At 27.9% G+C, this 27,073-nt stretch overlaps 1 protein-coding gene across 2 annotated transcripts in view; it reads right to left on the reverse strand.

The window, feature by feature from the left end:
- LOC105150895 (alkaline phosphatase) overlaps nt 1-27,073 on the reverse strand; it is a 222,590-nt gene that overhangs the window by 166,896 nt on the left and 28,621 nt on the right. Inside the window, exons 1-2 of one of the 2 annotated variants that reach the window (XM_087412896.1) lie at nt 7,792-7,935; nt 6,144-6,537 (exon numbers count right to left, since the gene is read on the reverse strand). Coding sequence is in view for 1 of the 2 variants with exons in the window: in XM_011064273.2 (XP_011062575.1) it covers nt 25,359-25,606 (248 nt within the window). In the remaining variant the exon portion in view is untranslated. Of the gene's footprint in view, nt 1-6,143; nt 6,538-7,791; nt 7,936-25,358; nt 25,607-27,073 lie in introns of those variants that run through there. The other variant, XM_011064273.2, reaches the window with a different exon arrangement.

A 27,073-nucleotide genomic window follows, 5' to 3' on the forward strand; every position in this document is an offset into this window, starting at 1 on the left:
TGTCACAGTTTAGTAAAGAAGAATCAACAAAAAATATCAAAATTATTCTTCCTTAATATTATAAAATAGTTGTAAAAAGTGTGATATTATCTTTACAATTTAACGTTGTTTTGACAACTATAACTTCAATAATGAAAGTTTAGTTACTGAGTTCTCAGCTTTCCATCTCGTTACTTTCCTAAAATAGTTTCTGGCACGTCCTATAAGTCTGTACGAATTATGATCTACTTTTATTGACGGAAAGTCATCAGTTGGAATGTAAGTTTCAAGAAACTTTTCCGCTTACTCGTCGTTGACGCCATAGTTCAAAATGACCGACATGAGTATCGCAAAACCTTATTATTCTTTTTACTTCCGTAACTTACAATTTTATTTGTATCCCTATCCTTATGTTATCCTATCTTCTCTATTAACTTTCATACGAAATTTTCAATCTATTTCTTTCGTTGAATTTCTATGTAATCTCGTCGATAAAAGAGCTACAAATTCTGTGGTATTCCGCAGATCCGCATGCAGTGGGTTGATCCTTTGGGAATTGACCGTATTAGGAAATGGCTTATACTGCGAAACTTTTATCACTGGAATGACTGGAAACACGGAACACTCGATAGTCTGCCGAAGTTTACAACCACTAAACGTTACGATACCACGTGTGTATGCAAATCGCATCCGATGCTTTAATTGGCAGCAACGCACTAGTGAGCATTACAACTCATAGGATAGGATTGAGTAGGAAAGAGAAGACAGTGAAGTAATCGCTGTTCAAACAAAGCTTTGTCCAATTAAACAAAAAATATCATTTCGCAAAGTGCACACGATCAAACAGATTTCACCGTTTTCCTGGATATTAACAATTTTTTACTACAAAAGAGCATACGTAAGTAAATGGAAATTTCGAGAATTCGAATTGGGCGTTTTACTAGATTGGAAATAGACGATAGTGCATATCGATTAACAAGCAAGGGAAGAGACCCGAGTATTACCTGCTCGCATAATAATGTCTCTTTTAATAATGCTGATACTTGTGCGATGCTGTCTGATAAAACCGGCACTTACACCACTAGTCAGCCGTCTGCTAAAATCTGCTATATTCACTCTACTTCATCTGCTTATTAAGCGGACTTTATTAAGGCTCATACTATTAGCAACAAATTACTTTGTAAATTTTACCTTTCATGGCATTGTTAAAGACTTCACTTTTATTAATTATCTTCAATTTCTATTTTAACTTAACTATGATAATAATAGGATATTATTAATTTCAAAGAATTCATTTATCCGTTTTATCATTGTTTTACATATGTATTTAAATTACAAAGAGTAATATTTGAATTATCTTTCTATTTGCATTATGACTGCTATGTTTGCAGGCAGTAGATCTTTATAATCATGTGCTGATATAATACGTTATTAGCATATAATGCCTCGGTAATATCACGTTGGAGAATTATCACAAGACAATGAACTTACGTACAAATTCAAAAGAATGAGATTCTATACAATTGCATAATTTATGTAGAGACTTTAAACTATTAAATGAATGCTTTAAAATATCGACAATAAATGCCGTGAAATAATGCTAATACAGTTTAATTACTTCTACTACTTTGTATTAACACAAAATAACACAAAGTGATTGCAATGAAGACCGCAACAAATAATTACATTTCAAGGAACAATACGGTATAATTGAAATAAATTAATCACACGTATAAAAATGCAATGCAGCCGAATTTAATTACTATTATAAATAATCGGAAATAATTTCATTTTTGTTTTATGTAATTATATGTGTACCATAATTAATGATGCAATACGATATAATTGATACGATATATATTTGTAAAAATCTTCCTATTGATAAGAGAGAAGTTAATTAGTCATACAGATAATGTTTATAAAATTCCTTCTAAAAATTGTATAAAGTTTTAAAATTCTAACATGCCCAAATAAAAAGGTAATTTTAATTATCGAATAACATTTTCTATCTTTTTCTTAGCAATCTAAATTTTCACTGTTTTTCTAGATTTAAAAAATTTTTTAAAATCACAAGAATTAAAATAACAAGATTTTTAATTTTCCACGTTCCATAATTTTATCACGTACGCGTATACCAAATATTTTAATGGTATATTCTAAAGATTAATCAACATTGACAATCCTATAACACAGAAATAATTAATAAATTATTAATAAATACTATTAATAAAAATTATTAATAGATAAATTTAGAAAAAATCAGTGTTAAAATTGCATATTAGAATACATTCAAGTAATAACAAATTCTTTATTAAATAAATTAGTTACTAATATGCTACACTATGCAATTGTAAAATATATGTATGCACTTTCTATTCTTTTATTTATTACTATTATAGCGTATACACATGTAAAATCATTGACTAAGTATATCATTTTCACGCGTTATTTAATATAATATTGTCGTATGCACAAAAAATGCATACAATTTCTAAAACTAAATATTAACATTAATTCTTACTAATTCATTTATTTTGAAACAATAAAGTTATGAGATATTACATATTTATTAGTAATATTTTTAACTTGATACATTTATTTATGTACATCGATGCTTCTCAAATCTCCTTTTCTCAGATTTCATCGTTGCAAAACACAACGCTTACGCAAACACAATTAATTAAATTATAAACTATTATCAAAACAGGATGATTATATGACACTTTACACGTCGTTCTCAAATCGCGTTGCTAAATCTTAATCACACGCAACGCGCAGTATAATGCGAAAAGAAAAACAAGCATAAAAAAACTGGTATCTCTCGCTCAGCACAGAATAATCATTTTTTTTAATATTACGAAACAATAACTTCTCAACTTTTCCATTTTTTTAATTTCGCAGTGATTTGTGTCAAATAAATACATCTAGCGTATCTACTTCGGAAATTAGCCATTGAATTGACATGCTTATTAATCGTGGAATATGTCGGCTAATAATCGCTAGATATTCGTGAATGATCATTGTTAAGTGATCACACTATGTAAAATGTTATATGAAAACTAGTCGCGATCTTGGTAGTCACTGTTATGACATACGAGGGTCATTGCCAATGTTTGCTAAGGTCGCAGCGCTATCATTGTAACTGTGTCCAAGCAGCTGATCTGCTTGTCGAGCAGTTGAATGTGATTGGGCGCGTTCAAGTTGACAAAGCAGTTAGGTAATTGGTTCTTATTTATAGGTCCAATTAATCACATTCAAACCACTCAACAAGCAAGTTAACTGCTTTATCTAGATTGAATAGGATCATTCATTGAGTCTACAAATAAGAACCAATCATGTTCAATTGATGAGTACACTGAGAAAAAAAATGGTTCCAATTGCAATAATTAATAACTATAATTAATAGTCATTTTTTAGTATAACTATATATTTATAGTTGTTTTAAATATGCAAATATAGTCAATTGTGCTATTAATAATAATGTACACACATTGCTTGAAAGTCTTCAGTTTTTTTTAAATATATTTTTTAGTTATTACCATTGCACACATAAATAGTAAGTCAATTTAAAACAGTTACATTCATTATAATTGCGATTGCCTTTACTTAACAAAAATGTTTATTTTATTTACCATTTATACCTTAATATTTTAATATTTTAATATTTGAAATGATCATAATTTATAATACAATTTTTTTATATTTGAGAGAATTATATGATTATTATTACTAACATTAACAATAATAATCATAAATAGAGCTTTTAACTATAATTATTTTACTATTTAATTGCAATTACATTCACAAATATCCAATTTTTTTTCTCCATACAGACTAGCTGCTTTGCCAGCTTGAACACAGACACTCGTGTGTCAACTTTCGAACAAATAGCAGATCAATACTCCGTGTATTGTTGCGTTCAATCTACAAAATGCGATCATTCTTTACGAATTATTTAACAGTTATCAGCACGATACGTTCAATCAATTATTGCAATTAATAACTTTGTGAGCATGTCAACTATTTATCGAATTTATATTGCGCACGATTTATTTAGTCGAAATAGAAATCAAAGCGATTATAAAATGGATATGATAAATCACTGTCGTTTTATCGTAATATGTAGAGTAGAGATAACTACTTTTCCATACCGAAGAAAAAAATAGCAGTATTATGTTTATATTCTTTTTTTACTATTTTTCCATTGCATAATAAAGAGGGCATATTATTACTTTGAATATGACGTGTAATCATCGTCATATTTTAATAATTAATGCGTGAACAATAGTAAATAACCGTATTTTCGCAAATAAATATAGTATATGAGGGCAATATGAAACTTAAAAGAAAGAGATCTGGAAAAAGAATGAAGTCTAGGGAGACGTGGAGAACAGCTAGGGAGAGGATATCTATTATTTATGTCTTATTTAATACTGTAACATTAATTAGCCGTGTAATAATTTAGATGGTAATTATTACATGCGCGCAATGACTATTTCGTGAAGTATTAATTATTTTGAATGTTGCTATATGTATGCTTTATTAAAATATATCTAATATTTTCTAATATTGATTTATGTATATACAGGTACATATATAGATATACAGTAATTCTCCTTTTACATAATTTAGATAAAAGGAGAGTTACTTAAAATTTAGATAAAATAATTATATATTTTTTCTAAAATAATTATGTATGTATATATATATATATATATATATATATATATATATATATAAAATTATTTTATCTAAATTTTAAGTAACTCTCCTTTTATCTAAATTATGTAAAAGGAGAATTACTTAAAAACTACTTCTGCAACAAATAAATTAAAATCCAAATTAAAACTGAGTGAAAAAATAAATTATAATAATTAATTTAAAAAATAATTGCTATATGAACGCAGTGTGCATGCGTTCATGCAAAATAATTATACAATTCATGAAAAATAATTCATGAAAAATAATCATACAATTACGAAAATATAATTTTTGTAAGCATTGAATTTTGAACCCATTATTTAATTAGATATAAAACAATAATGTATTATCTAAAATAAAAATTTTAAAGTATTATTTAAATTTTATACAAATTACTATTTTTGCTATTGTAGCAAATATTTTCTTAGTAAAAATAAATTTGTATAAAATTTTAAAGTATTATTTAAATTTTATACAGATTTATTTTGCTAAGATTTTTAGAGATATATTATTTGAGAAAAAATATATAATTATTTTATCTAAATTTTAAATAACTCTCCTTTTATCTAAATTATGTAAAAGGAGAATTACTTAAAAATTACATCTGTAACAAATAAATTAAAATCCAAATTAAAACTGAGTAAAAAAATAACTAATAATCATTACATTAAAAAATAATTGCTACATGAACGCATGCAGTTTGCTGAAAAACAATCATACAATTTTGAAAATATAATTTTTGTAAGTATTGAATTTTGAACCCATTATTTAATTAGATATAAAACAATTATGTATTATCTAAAATAATTATACATTTTTTTATAAAATATATAATTCTAAAATAATTATATATATTCTTTAAAGATCTTAGTAAAAATAAATTTGTTTAAAATTTTAAAATATTTAAATTTTATACAAATTTATTTTTGCTAAAATTTTTTTTAGAGAATATATATAATTATTTTAGAAAACATATAGTACTTTATCTAAATTTTTAATAGCTCTCCTTTTACCTAAAATCTAAATTATGTAAAAAGAGAGTTACTTAAAAATTACTTAAAAATTTTATACAAATTTATTTTCGCTAAGATCTTTAAAAAATATATATACAATAATTATTTCAGAGAATATATTAGGTGTTGGAATTAATTCGTAGCGTTTTTTAATGAAAGAATGTTATTTATTTCACATGAGCATTAAAAAATACATTAATGGAACTACTTCGCATCACTTGTAAAACGCAACGAATTAATACCATCACCTAATATAATTACCTTTGAGAGAGAATATATAATTATTTTATAGTATTATTTTATATAATTATTTTATAGAATATAGAATTATTTAAATCATTTTATTTAACAATGATTTAAAAATAATCATTTTTAAATTATTGTCAAATAAAAAGATTTAAAAACTAGCGAAAAAAGGTTAATATTACACAAATAAAAAATAATATTTACCGCCAGGTTGCTCCATCAGTGCCCGATGTCTCTCCCAGACCTCCACCTCCTCTCAGAATATGCACAGGACACTCGCGTAAAACACTCGCGAATACACTAATCGCGCGCGGACAATAACTTGAGTCCAATAACTAGAACGGCACTCGCGAAACGCGCGACGCGACGAACTGGCTGCGGTTCGTTCATTTTCAAGTGAATCGGCGACATTAGCTTCCCCGTTGGATTTTTACACGAAGAGAATGATTTTACTCAATATCTAAAAATTTATCTAGATATATACATTTAGACATATCCGAAAATTTTTAGATATTTGAGAAAAATCATGCTTTTCGTGTAAAATATCCTCTGGATACTGAGTCCCCTCACCACGTCAAGGTGTAGGAGGGAAGATAATCTGAAAAATGTAATAAATAGCTATATTACTATGCTATTATTGCAATCGGTTAACTTTTAGGAACGAATATCACGTCTGCAATTCGTTATCATTGCGAAAAAGTCAAAGCAGATAAAAGGGTTGAATCTTTTATTTATTCATAGATAATGTCTGTAAGATATGATTAGAATCTATAAAATAGGCTAGAGATTAATAAAAGGAAGAAATGTTTCTTTTATTAATTGTTCCAAAGTTACGGTTAATTTTTTAACGGATCGTGCACGAAAGATGCACAAAAACAAAAATTAATTAAATTATTAAACTGTATTAATTGTATTGAAAGCAGGAATTGCGACTTTTTTGCATGAGAGTATTCATATCAATGTTGCTTTTCTATGACTCGTGTGATACTGTTCGTACAAATAAATAGTCGTGTCGCATATTGCTCCTCTTCACATTTCTTTTTGAAACATATAATAATCGCAAAAAGTGCTAGATATAATACGAAATGTTGTATTTTATGAATATTCACATAATACGATTACTAGTATGAATAATTATTCATAAAGTATAATACAACGTTTCGTATTGTATTAGATATTCTTCGCGAAAAAGATTTCAAAAAGTAATGTGAAAAGAAGCCGCGACACAGCTACGTTGTTTGTACGAGCTTCGGTAAGGGAATAATAACTGCGCGATAACTAGGCGTAAACATGACGCGCCGTTCCGTGCCACCTCGTACCATCCCCAACCGAAGGTCACGCGCCAACCGTCGAAATACTACGTACTAACGTACGCCTATTACAAAATCAGTAAAATAATATTCGTTACGTTTTAATATTCTTCGATGAATATTACACGATGCTTTATTATACGATTTACGTTTTATTTTTTGAATTCGTTACGCACACAATTCTATATCTTAGGCCGGTATTCACAGTCACAGAATTCATATTCAAGACCGTCTTAAGTATAATTTTAAGAAGTCAGGAATCAAAGGGCCGTATTAATGTCTTAAGACATTACTTAAGACAGTCTCGAAATAAGAACGGACTGTGAATATCGTCCTTGGATATCTAATTTATATATCTGTAAATGTATAATATGAATTATATTTATAACATTATTATATTTAATCCTGTTTCATAATTTAAAAAATGTTTGCGTTTATCTTTACTTAAAGAATGTATATTATTAATCTTATTATTAATTTTTATTCGAACGTGAATCGTCAAAGAGAGTAATAAAGATTGAGATATAACTCTGAGTACACACCTTAGTTTTGAGCAATATTACTATTTGAGCCTCCTTATGTAATTAATTAACAGTTCGCGTTCGTGAATCTCTAATTTTCGTAGATTAATGCGCGAGCGCCTCACACCACACGTCCGTCTTGCTGCGAAGTCGTCGAGCGAATACCAAAGTGACGATCGACCACTGCGCCGCGCCCCCCTTCACCTTCGCCTCGCGACCCACCGCTTTTCGTCGCGCGCGACCCCTTCCCCCCCGAGTTTTTCGCCGGGTGCTATTTATAGCCTATTTAGGCGTTTGAAAAATATTGAACGGTTAGTACAATTATTCAAGTATTTTATATGATTTTGACAAACGGATATCGCCGTACATTTCGCGTTTTGCTTTGTGGCATAATCCTATATTACTTGCATGGTTCTCTTAAACGAATTAGTAATTATTCGCGTGAGATATTTTTGATATTTTCAATAATTCTCAATTTTCATAATTCTTTTTAATGATCCATTCTTCAATAAAGATTGATAAAATATATGTTTTTTATATGCTAATTTTCTTAATATCGTGAAACAATTTGTGCTGAATACAGCTTTGGCTAAAAGTACTAAACATCTTGTTAATCATTATTTAATTTTTCAGTTATTCATACTAATAATAAATTAATTTAAGACACTACCACTACTGCAAATTATCCGTGTTTCGGAAATTCTTTCTTAAAACTTTCTAAATTTACGTATAATGCCGATCATGGCTCGATAAAATAACGTACGAATTATTTAAAATAAAAAATATAAAATAAGTTCCAGAAACTTATTTAAAATCGTAGGAATCTGTAAAAAGAACAGGTACGAAAAACTTGTTTAAAATAAAAGATGTAGAAATAGTTTCCGAAAACTTATATAAAATAATGAATTAATACTAAATACGCTTTTAATTTTTTTATTTAAATTACATACTTTAATTTTCGTCGCTTTTGCAAGTAAATGAAAATTATTAAACGGTTCTTACGTACATTTTGACATCTTTAGAAAGTATTTGTAAAGTTGGATATTTATAACAAATTGTGTATAAATTGTTATAATTAAATATAGTTAACAAAATGAGAAAACTGTATTTTTTTATACAAAAGTGTAAAAGCAACAAAAATGTTGCTCTGAAGCAAAAATATTTAAAGGATAAATATGTTTCATATATAATATATATAATAATATATGTTTTTAAACATGTACATTATTCCAATTATAAAATATTTTGAATGTCAATTTTAAGATATTGAAATATATTTATCCTTTAAATATTTTTGCTTCAGAGCAACATTTTTGTTGCTTTTACACTTTTGTATAAAAAAATACAAATACTTTCTAAAGATGTCAAAATGTACGTAAGAACCGTTTAATAATTTTCATTTACTTGCAAAAGCGACGAAAATTAAAGTATGTAATTTAAATAAAAAAATTAAAAGCGTTATTTAGTATTAATTCATTATTTTATATAAGTTTCCGGAAACTATTTTATATCTTTTATTTTAAACAAGCTTTTTGCACCTGCTTTTTGCACATATTCCTACGATTTTATATTTTAAATAAGTTTCTGAACCTTATTTTCTATTTTTTATTTTAAATAATTCGTATGTTACTTCATCGAGCCATGATCGGCGTTACAATAGGTCTTAAATTAATTTATTAAGTGAAAAATTAAATAATGATTAACAAGATGTTTAATACTTTTAGCCAAAGCTGTATTCAGCACAAATTGTTTCACAATATTAAGAAAATTCGCATATAAAAAACATATATTTTATCAATCTTTATTGAAGAATGGATCATTAAAAAGAATTATGAAAATTGAGAATTATTGAAAATATCAAAAATATCTCACGCGAATAATTACTAATTCGTTTAAGAAAACCATGCAAGTAATATAGGATTGTGCCCAAGATGCCACAAAGCAAAACGCGAAATGTACGGCGATATCCGTTTGCCAAAATCATATAAAATACTTGAATAATTGTACTAACCGTTCAATATTTTTCAAACGCCTAAATAGGCTATAAATAGCACCCGGCGAAAAACTCGAGGGGGAAGGGGTCGCGCGCGACGAAAAGCGGTGGGTCGCGAGGCGAAGGCGTAGGGGGGCGGCGCGGTGGTCGATCGTCATCACTTTGGCATTCGCTCGACGACTTCGCAGTAAGACGGACGTGTGGCGTGAGGCGCTCGCGCATTAATCTACGAAAATTAGAGATTCACGAACGCGAACTGTTAATTAATTACATAAGGAGGCTCAAATAGTAATATTGCTCAAAACTAAGGTGTGTACTCAGAGTTATATCTCAATCTTTATTACTCTCTTTGACGATTCACGTTCGAATAAAGATTAATAATAAGATTAATAATATACATTCTTTAAGTAAAGATAAACGCAAACATTTTTTAAATTATGAAACAGGACTAAATATAATAATGTTATAAATATAATTCGTATTATACATTTACAGATATATAAATTAGATATCCAAGGACGATATTCACAGTCCGTTCTTATTTCAAGACTGTCTTAAGTAATATCTTGAGACATTAATACGAATCTCTGATTCGTGACTTCTTAAAATTATATTTAAGACGGTCTTGAATATAAGCCCTGACTATGAATACCGGCCTAAGATATAGAATTGTGTGCGTAACGAATTCAAAAAATAAAACGTAAATCGTATAATAAAGCATCGTGTAATATTCATCGAAGAATATTAAAACGTAACGAATATTATTTTACTGATTTTGTAATAGGCGTACGTTAGTACGTAGTATTTCGACGGTTGGCGCGTGACCTTCGGTTGGGGATGGTACGAGGTGGCACGGAACGGCGCGTCATGTTTACGCCTAGTTATCGCGCAGTTATTATTCCCTTACCGAAGCTCGTAGAAACAACGTAGCTGTGTCGCGGCTTCTTTTCATATTACTTTTTGAAATCTTTTTCGCGAAGAATGTCTAATACAATACGAAACGTTGTATTATACTTTATGAATAATTATTCATACTAGTAATCGTATTATGTGAATATTCATAAAATACAACATTTCGTATTATATCTAGCACTTTTTGCGATTATTATATGTTTCAAAAAGAAATGTGAAGAGGAGCAATATGCGACACGACTATTTATTTGTACGAACAGTATCACACGAGTCATAGAAAAGCAACATTGATATGAATACTCTCATGCAAAAAAGTCGCAATTCCTGCTTTCAATACAATTAATACAGTTTAATAATTTAATTAATTTTTGTTTTTGTGCATCTTTCGTTACGATCCGTTAAAAAATTAATCGTAACTTTGGAACAATTAATAAAAGAAACATTTCTTCCTTTTATTAATCTCTAGCCTATTTTATAGATTCTGATCATATCTTACAGACATTATCTATGAATAAATAAAAGATTCAGCCCTTTTATCTGCTTTTCAATGATAACGGATTGCAGACGTGATATTCGTTTCTAAAAGTTAATCGATTGCAATAATAGCATAGTAATATAGCTATTTATTACATTTTTCAGATTATCTTCCCTCTTACGGGTACACCTTGACGTAGTGAGGGGGCTCAGTACCCAGAGGATATTTTACGCGAAAAGAATGATTTTTCTCAAATATCTAAAAATTTTCGGATATATCTGAATGTATATATCTAGATAAATTTTTAGATATTGAGTAAAATCATTCTCTTCGTGTAAAAATCCAACGGGGAAGCTAATGTCGCCGATTTACTTGAAAATGAACGAACCGCAGTCGGTTCGTCGCGTCGCGCGTTTCGCGAGTGCCGTTCTAGTTATTGGACTCAAGTTATAGTCCGCGCGCGATTACAGTGTATTCGCGAGTGTTTTACGCGAGTGTCCTGTGCATATTCTGAGAGGAGGTGGAGGTCTGGGAGAGACATCGGGCACTGATGGAGCAACTTGGCGGTAAATATTATTTTTTATTTGTGTAATATTAACCTTTTTTCGCTAGTTTTTAAATCATTTTATTTGACAATAATTTAAAAATGATTATTTTTAAATCATTGTTAAATAAAATGATTTAAATAATTCTATATTCTATAAAATAATTATATAAAATAATTCTATAAAATAATTATACATTCTCTCTCTAAGGTAATTATATATTCTCTAAAATAATTATTGTATATATATTTTTTAAAGAAGATCTTAGCGAAAATAAATTTGTATAAAATTTTTAAGTAATTTTTAAGTAACTCTCTTTTTACATAATTTAGATTTTAGATAAAAGGAGAGCTATTAAAAATTTAGATAAAGTACTATATGTTTTCTAAAATAATTATATATATTCTCTAAAGAAAATTTTAGCAAAAATAAATTTGTATAAAATTTAAATATTTTAAAATTTTAAACAAATTTATTTTTACTAAGATCTTTAAAGAATATATATAATTATTTTAGATAATATATAATTATTTTATATCTAATTAAATAATGGGTTCAAAATTCAATGCTTACAAAAATTATATTTTCAAAATTGTATGATTGTTTTTCAGCAAACTGCATGCGTTCATATAGCAATTATTTTTTAAAGTAATGATTATTAGTTATTTTTTTACTCAGTTTTAATTTGGATTTTAATTTATTTGTTACAGATGTAATATTTAAGTAATTCTCCTTTTACATAATTTAGATAAAAGGAGAGTTATTTAAAATTTAGATAAAATAATTATATATTTTTTCTCAAATAATTATATATATTCTCTAAAAATCTTAGCAAAAATAAATGTGTATAAAATTTAAATAATACTTTAAAATTTTATACAAATTTATTTTTACTAAGAAAATATTTGCTATATGAACGTATGCAGTTTGCTGAAAAATAATCATATGATAATATACATAATTATGAAAATATAATTTTTGTAAACATTGAATTTTGAATCCATTATTTAATTATAGATATAAGATAATTATGTATTATCTAAAATAATTATACATTTTTTTATAAAATATATAATTCTAAAATAATTATATATATTCTCTAAAGATCTTAGCAAAAATAGTAATTTGTATAAAATTTAAATAATACTTTAAAATTTTTATTTTAGATAATACATGATTGTTTTATATCTAATTTAATAATGGGTTCAAAATTCAATGCTTACAAAAATTATATTTTCGTAATTGTATGATTATTTTTCATGAATTATTTTTCATGAATTATTTTTCATGAATTGTATGATTATTTTGCATGAACGCATGCACACTGCATGCGTTCATATAGCAATTATTTTTTTAATTAATTATTATAAGTTATTTTTTTACTCAGTTTTAATTTGGATTTTAATTTATTTGTTGCAGAAGTAATTTTTAAGTAATTCTCTTTTTACATAATTTAGATAAAAGGAGAGTTACTTAAAATTTAGATAAAATAATTATATATTTTTTCTAAAATAATTATATAGTATATATATATAGTATATATATTCAAATTATAACATCATTCAAAATAATTAATATTTCAAGAAATAGTTATTACACGTAATAATTGCCAACTAAATAACTATTGTTAATAAATTTTACAAGGAATAAAATAATAGATATCCACTCTCCCTAATTATTCTGCCGTCATTCTTCTTCCAGATCTCGTCCTCTCAAATTTCATGTTGCACTCATATACATAGATTTTTTGCAATTCCATTTCTGTCACGTTATACGTTGAATTTTATAAATAACAAATATTATCCTTTATTATAAATTTAAATTCAGATAGTAGGTTTGTAAAAATTATGTCAGATTTATATAATATGCATCTCTGATACATATAAGATGTATCAAGATTTAAGAGTATGAAAATATCAAATAAATGTACGAATTTCATTTTATTAAAATGAAACAGTTACTAAAATTTAGTATAGAATATAATATTCAATTTTAACATGTGGAATCATTACAGAATTGCGCATACAAGGGAGCACCCACGCATACATGAAGTTTATGAATAAAATTTATTACGTTATTTATTGGTATATTTTAAAACCTTATTATCCAACAGAATAATTATAAGCCTATTAAGAAATTATTATTTATCTAAAAAAATTAAATAAATTGATTAATTAAAAACAATATAACAAAAACAATATAAGAAAAAATGGCTAAGTGTTCGAACGCATAATTTTCAGATTCTTGAAATAGAAAAGATTGTTCTAGATAACGAAAAAATGTGGCATTTTGTTATCGTTATCTAGAACCAGAACAATCTTTTCTTTTAACAAATCTGATTTTTTGGCTAAAATTCTCGATGCAGAATCTGGAAATTATGCGTTCGAACTTAGCCATTTTTTTAAATTATGGACACATTGAATATAATATCTGTCAAAGGACGAATTTATTTAATCTGCATATAACTGTCATTATAACGTGCGTTTTTCACGTCAAATTTTATTGGAACTGATAAGACTCTAGTCTCACAATTTAAGGCATCTATCAATCTAATTGCGATAATATCTTTATTTAAATTAATATGTCAATCTAATTGCGATAACATCTTGATTTGAATTAATGTATTTATTATATGTCTACTGTATGTGAAGATGGTCTAATTAAGAAAGGTTTATATTTTAAAATCGTTCTTTTTATATTTAATAAATTTATATATTGTTTCTCGCTCAAAAGACCTTGCGTAGTGGTGTATGCTCTTTGTAATATTGTTTTTAAATTTTAGCCATTTAAATTTGTTTATTATTGAATTAAATAAATTAAAACAATCAAATAATAAATACTTGACACTTTTTTAATATTCATACTGACTGTATCATGCAGGTTTCGAATTTAAATGAAGCGAAATTTAAATCGGGAGCGTGTAGGGGATCGATAAAAAAAAAAGCCCTTTAGAGATATGCACGTTTTTGTTTCGTTTTGAAGAAAATTACAAAAAAAGATAAAACATTTTTATTTTATATTTTTTTGTTACTTATTCATTCACACTTATTTATTCACATAGTCACTTTAATGCTTCTGAAGTATTATTGGTGAAATCGTAAAACAATAATATTCCGTTTTGAAAACAATAATATTTCGAAAATTATAATACATTTTGTCTTTTTTTGCAATTTTCTCCAAAACAAAGCAAAAGCGAACATCTCTCTAAAGGACTTTTTTTCTTAGTTTATCGTATTCCTTATACGCTCTCAAAGTTTGGTCATTTAAATTCGAAACTGTATAACCATACATATTGCAAACATTAAGTAAATAAAAAAATAATTAAAAATTTCACAGTCGCATAATCTAATTAATTTTTTAAATAAAGAACACGTTACTAAAATTGTATTTATTCTTACAAGATGCTAGTATTATTTTTAATCTAGTATACGTACAGTTTTGTAATGGGACGGAAGAGTATATCACGTAAATTATTATAAAATATATTTTGCATATTTTTTAAAACCAGTCATATATCGATTATATTAAAATATTTAATATATTAAAATAATTCTTGTATATACATCACAAGTAATTTAAATATAATATATCTATTTGTATAAAAAATTTTAAGTACTATAAATCAGCACGAAATAACAGATTGATATATTAAGCACAATTAATATGAGTGTGTAAAGTGTTTATGCTAATACGACAGATATTGGCCATTTTTTATCACCTGAGAACTATTTGCCATTTCGTCATATTTATATAATAGTTTTAATAACTTTTAAAATAAAAAAACGGTAGTTTTGGGACATCATGAATATAATTATTATGCATTTTTATCACAGTTTATGAAATTTAACAGAAAGTTCACAATTTTTATTATCTGGTTTTACACTTATTCTAAAATTACACAAAAACATGAAATACTCTACTACTTAGTAGACGTAGTACTGAAATCTTTAGAAGTATGCAAATAGAAAGCAAATCCATGAAAGTAGCAAAGATCAAATACGAAAATACAAACAGGAGAACTTCAATAAAGAGCACTTTCAGAACTTCCCAGAAATGTGATTTTCTGAGCATAGCCAAGCACAGCTAGAAAGAAATTATGAAGTGCGTGCCTCTTAAATCCAATTTCTTCGTAAATAGAGGTCCTTAGTGTACTTGCAAAGAAACAAGCGCTAGTACAATAAAATAGAAACGCAATATTAATATAACGCGTTTTGTTCTTAAGAAAAAAAATATTAAATGTAACTACTATTTCTAGAAAATTGTGTTTTTGCCACAATATTATAGTAATCAGTGTTATATGTACATATATAAAATTAAAAAGATAGCATTAATGTTTGTGCAATACTCTCACTATATTATATAATATATAACATCACTTATTATTAGATATGTATGTATCATTAAAGAATATATTCAATACATTTCTGAAATATTTCAATAACATATTATGATATGTAATCAAAAAATGAAATGTAGTCAAAAATTCTTATACAAAAATATTGAGGTCATAATATTTTTTAAATCTTTTTCTATGATGTACAGTACCTACGCATAAAGAAACCAAAAGACAGAATTATTTAAATAATAAAAATTAATGTTATCTAAACTGGATCACGAAATTGAAGTAAAAACCAATAACAAATAATAAGTAAGAGTGTGCGCGAGTATAAGAGATGTGGAGGCTACATTCTTAGCCAACTTTCGCTTATAATTCGGAAACTATTGCAATCTCAGCATTATTGTATGAGAATTTTCGGTTTCATTAATCTTTAGAATATACTGTTAAAATATTGTATAATAGTTGCGGGATGCCTCATATAAATCTATCTTAAGCATTACGGGACAGCCAGGAATATGCGCGAAACATTCCAGTATGATTCATGAGAGTGATATTGCAACGTTACAGCTATCTGTTATACTATCTGTTTCAATAGACGTGTACTACGCTTGATGTAACGCTCAACTGACACCGACACGAAAATAATAGACAGTTTAAACAATCGTAAAATTGAATAAGCATTAGTAATATACAGTTTCGCAAAACATAATTTGATCGTAAAAATGGTTGTATTTTAATTATTAAAAATTTGCCCAAAAAATATGACAAGTAATATAAATTAGATGTGATGATAAGACATTAAAGATTTACTTTTTCTGACATATTTATAGTTTCACATTAAATATTTTAATTTTCTAATTTTAACTTCATGTTTGCTTCATTCAGTTATAATTTTAGATTACAGATAAACTAAAAAAAAGATATAAAACATTTAGAGATTGGATATTAAATATGTTAATAAGCTTAAATAATACATATTGTTGCAAAGAAATATAATATTATGAGACAAAGTTCTATTTATTCAGTATACAGCTACCCGCAAATAAATATTCATTGAAGCAAGTAATAAAAATGTTGCATTCACGTCCAGGAAAAAAATTTTCATAATGATTCATTTTGTATGAAGCATAACAACTTTATGTATTTTACGAGCTTAAAATGTGAGTTAACGTTGCATAAAAATATCATTAACTCGAACTTTGCATATTCATTAAAAAGAATTCAAGCTAAAGAAGAAAAATATTACACAAATTATAACGATTGTATCACTAGAAATTTATAATTATAAATTATATAACTTTTTATAAAAATTTATTTAAAAAAATAATGCTGGAATGTAAATATTTTCAATAATGTTTTTTGCCTTCCTGACCTAGCGAAAAAGTAAAATTCGTATCATTGAATTCTTTATCATTGTCAATCGGAATCATTATACATCAATATAATATCATTCATATATCTCAACATTCAATAAGCAGATATTCTCGCTGTCAGTAAATTGCTGCAAGCGCAAGTTTACATTAGACATGTGTAAATTGTGTTCTACCACAATTTGATTGCATATTGCGTTAAAATATGATATTGTCGATATGGACGTAATACGTGTCGATGCATTTTGTCTGTTTGAGACGTAAATTCAGAGTTACCACATTTAATCGTATTTTCTTCGCGTGAAATATTACAACTAATTTGTTTCGACGATTCGAGGGCGGATTATTATTTCATAACGTGCATTGTATCCGTAACGCCATCAAACTGCGAATTTCTCGTTGGTTCTTGCTACGTGATCGATTTGCAAGTTTCATTAGTTTGTCCCCGGCCCTTCATTTGTTTACGATACGTGCCCGCCTCGATCGCCGGAAACGAGTCGTTTGTTACAATGTATTTTCGCTTTTCGGCCGTCCGGGGAGATCGCGGTCGTTGGATGGAAACATCTCACGGAATCGCAATATGCACGGAACGTGTTATGCATATACGCAGACAGGAAGAGAAAATCACTGCGATACGCTCCATCGCGTTAGAAGCGTCAACTCGTCAGATTTATCGTGTTTCTACTTATATCGAGATTAACCCAGTATGAATAATACTCTAAAATAGAAAGACATAGAGAAAGAGATAGAGAGGTAGAGAAAGAGAGAGAGAGACATTGACTAAATCGAAGAGAGAAACGTGTATAATTTTCAAATTCATCAATTATTTGTTAAGAAAATTAATATTCTTAGGTTATATTCTATATTACGAACAGAAATTATTGCGTCTGCAAAATATGAGAAAGCCCTAAGGCTAAGAAAGGCAAAAGACTTTGTAATATTCGATAAGTTACTTTCCAGAGCTTTCTTAGCTCTTTCTCAAGTTACAAATTGTATTACTAAGTCCCTTTTTAATTTAGAAATTTCATTTTAACAATCTTAATCTTTCATGTTGTTCAAGATACACATATAGAATAAATGCAGTAATGTTTCTAAAACATTCCTTATCAAATTATAGATATTATAATTACCTTTATTAGATTATAGATATTTATTGATTTTATAGATATTTCAAATTATAGATATTTATTGGACGTTATTGCTAAATAAATAAATCATTAGATCAATTTCTATTATTAAAAAATTAGAATTACAAAGGTAATAAAATTTAACATTTATTTCCCAGATACATACATGTTCTTTCTGTATTTTCATATCACAAAACCAAATTTAATATCTACGTTTTCCATTGTTTTAAATAAATTGCCCGCACTTTAAAATATATCTCTACATTAAACGTTTGAAAGAGCTTTCTCCTAAATGTATTATTCGGATATGTGTCAAGGGAAAACTTTATGGTAAAGCGATGCAAAATGATTGCGCGATTGTAAATTTTGCGCAATTTATCCGATATTTAGCGGACCGTGCCTCGATTAAATTGACGCAATTTGCGATGAGAAACGTGTCAGCGAACAGGGCGTTTCGAGTGTGGAATTATTTTTATGTTTGCAGAACTGGGGAGGGGGGGGGAAGAGGAAGAAGAGAACAGAAGCTTGCCATTCCGGCTTCCGCTTTGACTCAACGTCCGACTCTTTGTATCTCTCCCCGCGGTCACACTCGGTGTTGAAAAAAGAGAATTCAAAAATTTAACAGCGCGTGATATTCAAAGCACGGAGAAAGAACTTAATCAACGTATACCCGCGAAAATCTGTACAGACCTTTATGTCGCGGTGATTTGAGTAATTTACATGTCTTTAATAATATTATTTTCCTAATATTTCTCTTTCCATGAAGAAGCATCATTACTGTTGTAACCCAGTTTCGTCATGTCACTTTCTGTGTTCATTAGCACTGAGGCGCGTATGCGCATGTATGGCATAAGAAGGATTCATTGTCAGAACGCGTAATTATTCACTGGCCATTCGACACGTATCGCTGTCCTACATTCGCGTAACTTGCTTATTCGCATACTATACAAAACATTAATCTGCAGCAGCCTAATATCGTCTTATATATTTAATTTACTGTTAATCTGATGGTGATTTTTTTCCTTGGACATGAAGGGAGTTATATTTTGAAATTGTATTACTGAGAATGGTTCCAAAGTGAAACGTATTATTTTTTAGAATAAAGATTTAAGATTACATCTTGCGTATTAACTACATTGACTCTCATTCGCCCTGGTTTTTGGGATTTTTTGATGTTAATTTACTGTGCATTAATGAAGATTATTTACAAGTCTTAATAATTTCAACTATTAATTACAAAGCTTTAATAAAATATTTAATATAATTTTCTTCATTTAATTACCGATGTCCTAAATTGATGATTGATATTTTATAAACAAACCGTGAAAATTGCAAATTGATTGATTAATTAGATATAATGTTTTAATAAAACATTTAATATGATTTTCTTCATCTGATTTCTTATTTCTTTATCTTGACTTTTTTCGTCTTAATCATATCTATACTATTAAAAGACGTCTCTCGCGCTAAATATTTTATTTCTCTCGGTGTCAAATTTTTACACATATATTGAGAAAAAAATAATTAAATTGATTTTATAAACGGCATGAAATAGAATAAAAATTTAAAAATTATCGAATGTAACAGAATTTACAAGTACGTATTTCAAAATTATTGGTACTTAAAAAGTTTTAAAAAAATGCAAAAAATTAAAATTTCATGTTCGCAATATATTGTATCGAAAAAAAGAATCGTAAAGATTTAATATTTCCCAATTTATGCTATAAAATGTTCTAAAAATCATCGTGCAGTCCGCAACCTTGCAAATAATTCACGTGCGATCGAGAAAAATCGAGAAAAATTTATCCTACTCATGGCAGATTACCTACAAGGATTTCTAAAAAACAGCAAAATTCTAATTTATATTTTGCAGGAGTTTCGAAGAGATAGCAAATACGTGAGTGATCGATGTCGGTTCAATACGCCAAGATGACTTAGCCATTAGTTATCCGAGCCCACCCTTGCATAACCCTCAATTAATTATTATCCTGATAAATGTCACAAGCTACGTGTTTCGACAATAAATTGTTAGACCGATGATGCGCGGCGCACTACCGAGGTGTATACCCAATTGTACAGGTGTCATGTAATTTGATAATCGGGTAATGCTTAAAGTTAACAATCTATCACATATCATGATTACATGCGATAGACATTAAAAAATAAAACGTTAATTTCACGACTAGTGTAAAATATATTTTAATAAAATAAATTTAATTGCTCATAGAAACCATAGCAGTTATTAATGCCGAAATTATATATACGTTAACATCACATAAAATTCACAAGATAAATACAAACAAATCAGACAGCAAACGTTTCGACAACAACAATTCTCTTGAATCCTTTTCAATGCACAAGCAGAAATTAGACAGAGAAATAAAAAGTTCTGATTCCTCTTCCCACACAGTCAATAGGTGAAAATTCTAATAGTCAATTTGTAAATTCTAAGGATCCAAATAAGGAAACTCGTATAAAATTAGCACCCCCAATTTTTGAAAAAATTAACTTTCTATAGCTTATTCGATTGCTCATCATTTACACATACATGTATATATTTTGAATTTTCGTTTGCACACTTCTGGTAAAAAAGTTACTAAAAAAACAGGTTTTAGGAGACTAATTTCACACTAGCTTCCCCCAATCACAAACAAATTAGATTTAATTAGTCTCAATAAATAGATTTTCGTTTGTATATTCCGAAACAAGTCAATTTTTTGTTTGTATTCTTTGTATTCTTTGTATTCTTCATTTCTTAAAAAGTTATTAATAATTAAAATTTCGAGGACAGTCTTCTCAGGTAGACAGGTTTAAATATAGTAATTTTTTAACTAAAATTATATAAACAAAGAATCGACTTATTAGAGCATTTTTTATTAACTCCAGAATCATAAACTATCGACATGCATCAAATTAGTTTATAATTTTAGAGTTAAATCAATATTTGTATTATAATCTAGAAAATGATATATGCATATACATATATATATTTCTAAAGATAAATAAAATTTTATACCATGTTATACAAATTTACAGTGAGTATAATGGCCAAGTTATTATCAAGTTAGACATGGCACTAAAATCCATATTTAGGTATGCAGTTTGTACTGTGTTTTCGTTTAGAGATTGTCGTATACGCTGTCTTGCTTGCAATGAAAATAAACAAGTCTCCTATCAACACTAGTCTAGTCTTTTAAGGGAGTTCCCAGGAGACTATTCGAGAAACTTTGTTCCCAACCAACAACGCTTTCCAGGTGCATCACCGAGGGATAAGAGTGCTAGAAACGGCTGGAGAGAGGAACGAGAAACAATAATATTACTTGACAAAGAACAAGAAAAATTACGAGGTGAAGAAAAGGTTCTGCACGTCATGGGACCGCAAACGCGTTTCAATTCACAGAGATAATATTTACTCCCCACCATCGAGGGATAATGCAAATAACGGCAAAATCGATATTTGTGCAAATTAACTTACTGTTAAAAAAACGTAAATTTTGAAGAGGGCGCGAAAGTACAAAAGTTTATATAACGTCTCGAGGCACTTTTCGTCGTAAGAAAGTGGAGAGATGACCCAGTTAAATTATAAAAGAAAATTTTCGGTAAAGTTTGAACGTCATATGTGTGCATCTTTACATTCTCTGAAAGTCCTATAAATTCAAAAGCTCCGCTCGCTTTCAACTTCTGTTCAAGAGAACAGATTATATCAACCAGGTTATAAGCATGTCTGTAATCAATGCACAGTTAGAGTGTCAAAATCCTTTTGGGACTTTACGGAGAAGTTTCGTGCTCCATGACTTCTCGATAGTTTCGGAATACGCCTCTTAGAACGAAAAATATGAAGAAACCACGCCCGACACAGTACATGGAAAACAGAAAGATACACAGCAACATGTGTGTAACATGTATACGGCCACATTTGTGCACAAACACCGATTTCATACGTGATGGATGTTGAATTCCTCTACAGAAAACAAGTTTCGACAACAGATCACTTGTAACACGTCAGGGATAATTTCAAGTTTAGAAAATGTATCTTGATCTCGGATATACATTTTTCAAAACTATTCTACGTATTATGTTATGTATAATACGATATAAGAAAAGAGAGAGAGAGAGAGAGATCTGAAAGCGATATAATAACAATTATATATTATAGTAACAATTATATATTCGAATAGTTACATCATATATGTATAATTATTATTTTTAATATATTATAATATTTTTAATATTTCTAATATTTCTAATATTATTTTTAAGTACAATTATTATTATTTTTCTTAAAACAATCTTAAAACTTTGACTTTTCGTTTAAATGAGAAATAAAAATTAGAACAAAATCGTAAAAATCATAAGATAGACATTTAATGATAATGGCACAAAAATGCATTTCTATTAATAATATTATTAATTGTCAAATAACATATTATTTAACAAATATTCTACATACTTAGTCTTTTGTTTTATTTTTTATATCGTGTAATCTATATTGTATAACACATACTCATAGCATGGAAATATTATTCGATATTTTTTCAGTCGAATAATCTGTGGATGTGTGTGTGTGCGCGTGATATATTTAAAGTTAATCTTTTAATGGAAATTTCTTAAGAAATGCATTTTATTCTTGAAGCAGAACATTTTAATGAATAAATCTTGAAAAATTAAATTCCTGTTAAGATAAAATTCAGTTAAAATTAGAGACTATATATAAAAGAGATTTTTTTTCCTTAACTTATCTTATACAAACATTTCATTAGAAAAATTTAAATTCTTGAAACTGTATTAGCTCAAATAATATTCTACTTTATCATTAAAATAGTGTAAAGTAAATCAGTATATTTTTATTTAAACACGATAAATTTGAGAAAATATTTTTGAAATCTAGAAAAAGATTATACATTCTATTATGAAAGATAACGTATTACATTTCTGTTGCATAAAATCTCAAAAGTAAATTATTTTTTTCTTGATTTTAATGAATTAAAATTTCTTATTGTTAGTATAACGAATTTTTCTAGAATAATAAGTACATTCGGCAAATTCGTTTCGCGACAATACTTATTCTTTATTTCTGTTCAGTCTTCACTTGTTAGAAGATCAAAGAAAATATTCGAGTGTTTATTTTCAGGCAATCTTCGCTTTGCGAAAGTAATAAATTAATATTATGAAAACCGACAGACAGAAAATCTGTTATAAATTTTCAATTCTGTTATAATGAGGGAGTACCAATGATAAATAAATTTTCAAACAATAATGGTTTTCTCAATCCCGAGAAGTCTTCGGAAAAATTTTTTTCTATCTGCCAACTTCATTAGAGAAAATGAAAGAAAATGCCGATTATTAGATATTTAATTTATTATTTCTAACGATCGATGGTCGAACATGTATATAAATAAAAATTATTAATTTATATTAAAACACTACGCATTATTGTTACATTTATATTGATTTATATATATTTTTTAAATATTTCCCTTTAATCTGACTTTTCAAAAAATGAAAAAACCTTCACGTATATTAACAGATGCAAAAATAAAACGAATAGTTTTAACGAACATTGACAAAATAAAAACAATATTAACAGATTTCATATTAACCACATTAATTAAGTACGAGGCAGATATTAATATACGAATACTTTTGTTTGCAGTGCGGATTGTGGAAAATATCCGCAACAAACAAAAGAAAATCAGACACACGATGTTTAACGTGATTTTAATTAAAATACGAATAAACGATCTATGATCTTTCTACGTAGAAGCATGTGCACACACGTTTCGATTAAATTTGCATGCAAATATCCTACCGCCTTAACGAAGTGAATTCAGCACATTGGATTTTTCCTTTGTGCCTATATACGAGCATCAGCAATTCTCGAGATTATCCGTGTTCCGATAAAAAAAACACTTATGTACATGATAGCTCTCAGCGGTATAATCTGCATAAATCGTGTAGGCATATGTATCGTAATCACTTTTGATCATAAAAATCTAATTTAAAAAGATATTTCTAGGAAGAGAGGAGAGAGAGAGAGAGAGAGAGAGAAGTAGCAGGTTTTGTTAATTAAAAACGATATTGGAAATTAAAGTTTAATTCTCATTGGATAATAATCGTAAATAAATGACAAAATATCATTTTCATCTCATTTTCCGTGTACTTTATCTCAATATAGAATTTTCATTTTATGCATAGTTTTTGAACTATTTCATGCGAAAAATTGAATTCTGGGAAATAATATCCGATCCAATTTTCGCCAAAGAAAAATTTAACTTTGCCGAGGAATTTGCCAAGTAAACAAGAGGGGTTATATTCAACAAGACATCAAATATCCGAGCGAACTAGAGTAATATACTCGTTATTGATTATTTACACACAAAATTCTCAAAAATGAAATAAAAACACGAAATATTAAGAGATATAACAAAAAATATAAATAATATTTATAAATATAATAAAACAAAGCGTAGCTTTAATAAAAAAAAAAAAGAATTTTTTGTTCGTATACATGTTTGACTATCGCATTCGACTTGCAACTGTTGTGCATACCAGAAATTTGAATTTTATCAGTAAAATTCATCTTACAAAACGTCATTTTTTGTTTGTGTTGAAAGACATTTGTCAATTTCCAATTTATCGTGAACTCAGCGCAACACGTAAATCGTCAGTCTTACGTGCACCACTTTAACGATTTGCATGCTCCTACTTCGGACAGTTTACCGCAACAAATTTGATGCACGTAAAGCAACGGTTTTACGTGCCGCATTTCCAAGAAAAACAAAAAGGAGGAACAAGATGAAAAGCGATCTGCGTTTTCTCGTACTCACCCGCGCCAACGCTACTGCTGGGAAGCTCTCCCACGCGAGTTGCGTCTCTTCACCCGGGTTTCCGTGACGCTGACCTGCGAGAATCCTCGCCGCTGTGAGGGTACTCATCCCCATGCCGTCGCCGACGAAGAGGACGACACCACGTGCCATCCCGGTCGGCGGCGTCGTGCCGCTGACGCTGGTGCTCGCTGCCTCCCTGATCCGCGTCTCGATCGCCCGCGTTGCCGTTTCATACCAGACTTCCCTCTCTGCAAACAAACAGGCTCGATATATATCACGCGCGAGCGATGTAATCGGATCGGTACAATTGCAAAATAAAACATCGCCGTAGGTCATATGTAACGGGATTCGGGTTTCAGGAAAGGCAGGTCAACAGTTTGTATGCGCAAAATCGTTCTATTCTCGTTACGTACACTGAAATTATATTCGAGATGATGACTGTCTGATTTTCCATTTCTCTTTTTCTCTTTCTCTCTTTTTTACTTATCATATTTTGTATTTTATTTTTTTATTTTATATTATTCTATTTTTGTTAAATTCATTGCTTTTCTTTGTAACTAATTTTTTTTTAATTTGTAAATTTTTTCTGTTCTCTATATTATTTGTTTTAATTTGCTTATTTTTAGAGGGCAACTCTAGAACAATAATAAACTCTCTATATCTATTTATCTATTTCTCTCTTTCTTTTTTGCTAAACTATATATATCTCTTTAATCCTCTAGCACAATTATTTTTATTTCATAGAAACATGATAAAGTTAATTTTTCATTTAAAACAAATTTGGCTTTTTTCGCGAAATAGCCTACATGTTATAATTGTTTATTAAAAACATATAAATATCTATAACTATATTGAAATCACGTAATAATACAATTCGACTGTAATCGTTGAAAATTAATACATGAATTTTATTATTTATTTTATAATTACTATAAAATTAACTCATAATGTAATTTTGATTGTACTGTACTTTTAGTGCAAAAGATTGTTCATAAAACTTTAAAAGTATTACGTAGAGAATATAAAGTAAAATATTCTAATATATCTCTATTTAAGAATATATCTATTTAATTTACTAATCATATTTAATGTATTCATTTAAGAGTATCATTAAAGATAATAATAGGATTTAAAAGAACAATTCTAGGTTCTACTTATTTCCTTTTTTAATTATTAAATGAACAATGAAGCACGAAATGTTTAATAACATGGAAAGCTTATTTCTCTTTCAAACAAATTTCTTTTTTCATCGCATTTTCTTTTCAATCAGTAAAAATGAGCAGAAATCACGAGTAAATTGCATCTTAATATCTGGTAAATAATCTTACCCTTAACCCTAATTTCTCATTGAAGAAAAAACTATTAAAAAATAAATAACACATTTTTCAATTTTGCTAATTATGTTTTAATGTACAGGGTGGCGTACAAAATGTCATATTATTCGATTTATATATGACACATTTATTTTTAACAAAATTGATACTAGTTATAGAATTAATTATCAAAGTGTAAAATTATCTGAAAGGTAAACAAATAAATAGACTGACATTTTGTGCGTTATCTTATAATTATCTTAAATCAAAAAGAAAAAAAATTATACATTAAGAATTAATGGTTGCTTGACTTAAGTTTTTAAAATAACTTAAAATCTTTAGTATCTTTCAGTGTAGTGAATATTTTAGCCAATTAATATAAAAGAATGTGAGTGGATTAAA

Source organism: Acromyrmex echinatior, chromosome 13, assembly GCF_024713525.1.
Source record: "Acromyrmex echinatior isolate Ae372 chromosome 13, ASM2471352v2, whole genome shotgun sequence".
NCBI lineage: Eukaryota > Metazoa > Arthropoda > Insecta > Hymenoptera > Formicidae > Acromyrmex > Acromyrmex echinatior.